The following is a 1,369-nucleotide window of genomic DNA, read 5'->3' as shown; positions in this document are numbered from 1 at the left end:
AAGCTCCCAGGCCTCTGGTAGAGGACCCGAGCTCAGAGGATGAAAGAGACCACCCGCGGAGGGTGAGAAGGGAATTTTTATTTTTTTTTTATATATATATATATGTACATTTTCATCTACCTGAACATTAAATGTGCCATATCTTCTTATTCAGTAAATAAATGTTATTATAAACTTTTTGATAAGAAAATTACTAATAAAATAACAAAAACAAATAAATCATAGACAGTAGCTCTGGGGTTACACAAAATATACATATTTAAAAAATTAAAGTAAAAAAGAATTTAAACTAATTTTAAAAAGTATTAATACGTAGAGAATCAAATAGACATGTATTGAGGTTCACGTTTCAATCAGAACTTATTAAAATAGTTCAGTTTGTTGCAACTAAACAGTTACAATTTATTTTACTAACTTTAGTGATAGTATTGTTCTTTTGAGTTTTCTATAACAAATTCAAACAACTTGTGTTTAGTTCAATTTAGTTAATAATAATAATAATAATAATAATTATTATTATTATTATTATTATTATTATTATTATTATTATTATTGTCTTTTTTGTAGCTGATTTTTTCCCCCTATTATTTTCTTTTTTACGTTTTTTGAGGGGTGTTAATGTATCTGTTCTCTTTTATTTTGAAATTGGAGACGGATGTGATGCTGTGTCTTTATGATACTTTTTATTGTTTTGTTTTTGTCTGAATGTGCGCCGTCCCCTCCTGTCCGCCAGGTGTCGCTGTAATTCTCACAGGGCGTTCTGGCTGCTGGGCTCCGTCCTGCTGACCCGGTAGTAGCGTACCTACCTGCCGGTGAACCAGAGGACTCCAACATGGCCTGGAGGAGCTGCTCAGTCCTCTGCAGACTGATCGGAGGAGACCCGTTCCTGTGCTCCGTGAAAGGAGGGAGGTCAGTGAGCACCCTGCAACCGGAGGGAAAGCAGCCGGTCCCGGCCAGCGCCTCAGAGAACTCCGCTGGGTGGAGTTAGCATCTGTTAGCATGAGATAGCATGAGGAACAGTCAGATCCAGCTTATTGAGTTAATAACAAAGTTAGCTAAAGTTGCTAACTGCTGCTTGTTTGACTCAGTTTTTCAGTTAATTTATTTAAATTAAAACGTCACGTTTTAATTTAAATAATCAAAGTGAAGTGAAGGCCTTGTTTCATATTAAAATTATTTTGATAACGAAGATTTTTCATTTACTTCCTGAGTAACAGTTAGCATTAGCATTAACAGTTCTTCCAATTCCTCTAGACTTGCTAATTATTACTAGGGCTGAAACGATTCCTCGAATGATTCGAGTACCTCGATTACTAAAATATTCGTTTACAACAGCCCTAATTATTACAATGCTTATAAAATATAATTA

At 34.7% G+C, this 1,369-nt stretch overlaps 1 protein-coding gene across 1 annotated transcript in view; it reads left to right on the top strand.

Annotated features, from left to right (window-relative positions):
• The first annotated feature begins 766 nt into the window (after positions 1-766).
• parlb (presenilin associated, rhomboid-like b) overlaps positions 767-1,369 on the top strand; it is a 5,528-nt gene continuing 4,925 nt past the window's right edge. Inside the window, exon 1 of the mRNA XM_007570659.2 lies at positions 767-909. Coding sequence (XP_007570721.1) covers positions 833-909 — 77 coding nt within the window. The 5' untranslated portion in view covers positions 767-832. The remainder of the gene's footprint in view (positions 910-1,369) is intronic.

Source organism: Poecilia formosa, unplaced genomic scaffold (genome assembly GCF_000485575.1).
Source record: "Poecilia formosa unplaced genomic scaffold, Poecilia_formosa-5.1.2 Scaffold265, whole genome shotgun sequence".
NCBI classification, from domain to species: domain Eukaryota; kingdom Metazoa; phylum Chordata; class Actinopteri; order Cyprinodontiformes; family Poeciliidae; genus Poecilia; species Poecilia formosa.
Note: the sequence above shows the minus strand (reverse complement) of the source record. Positions and strands in the feature narration are given on the sequence as shown.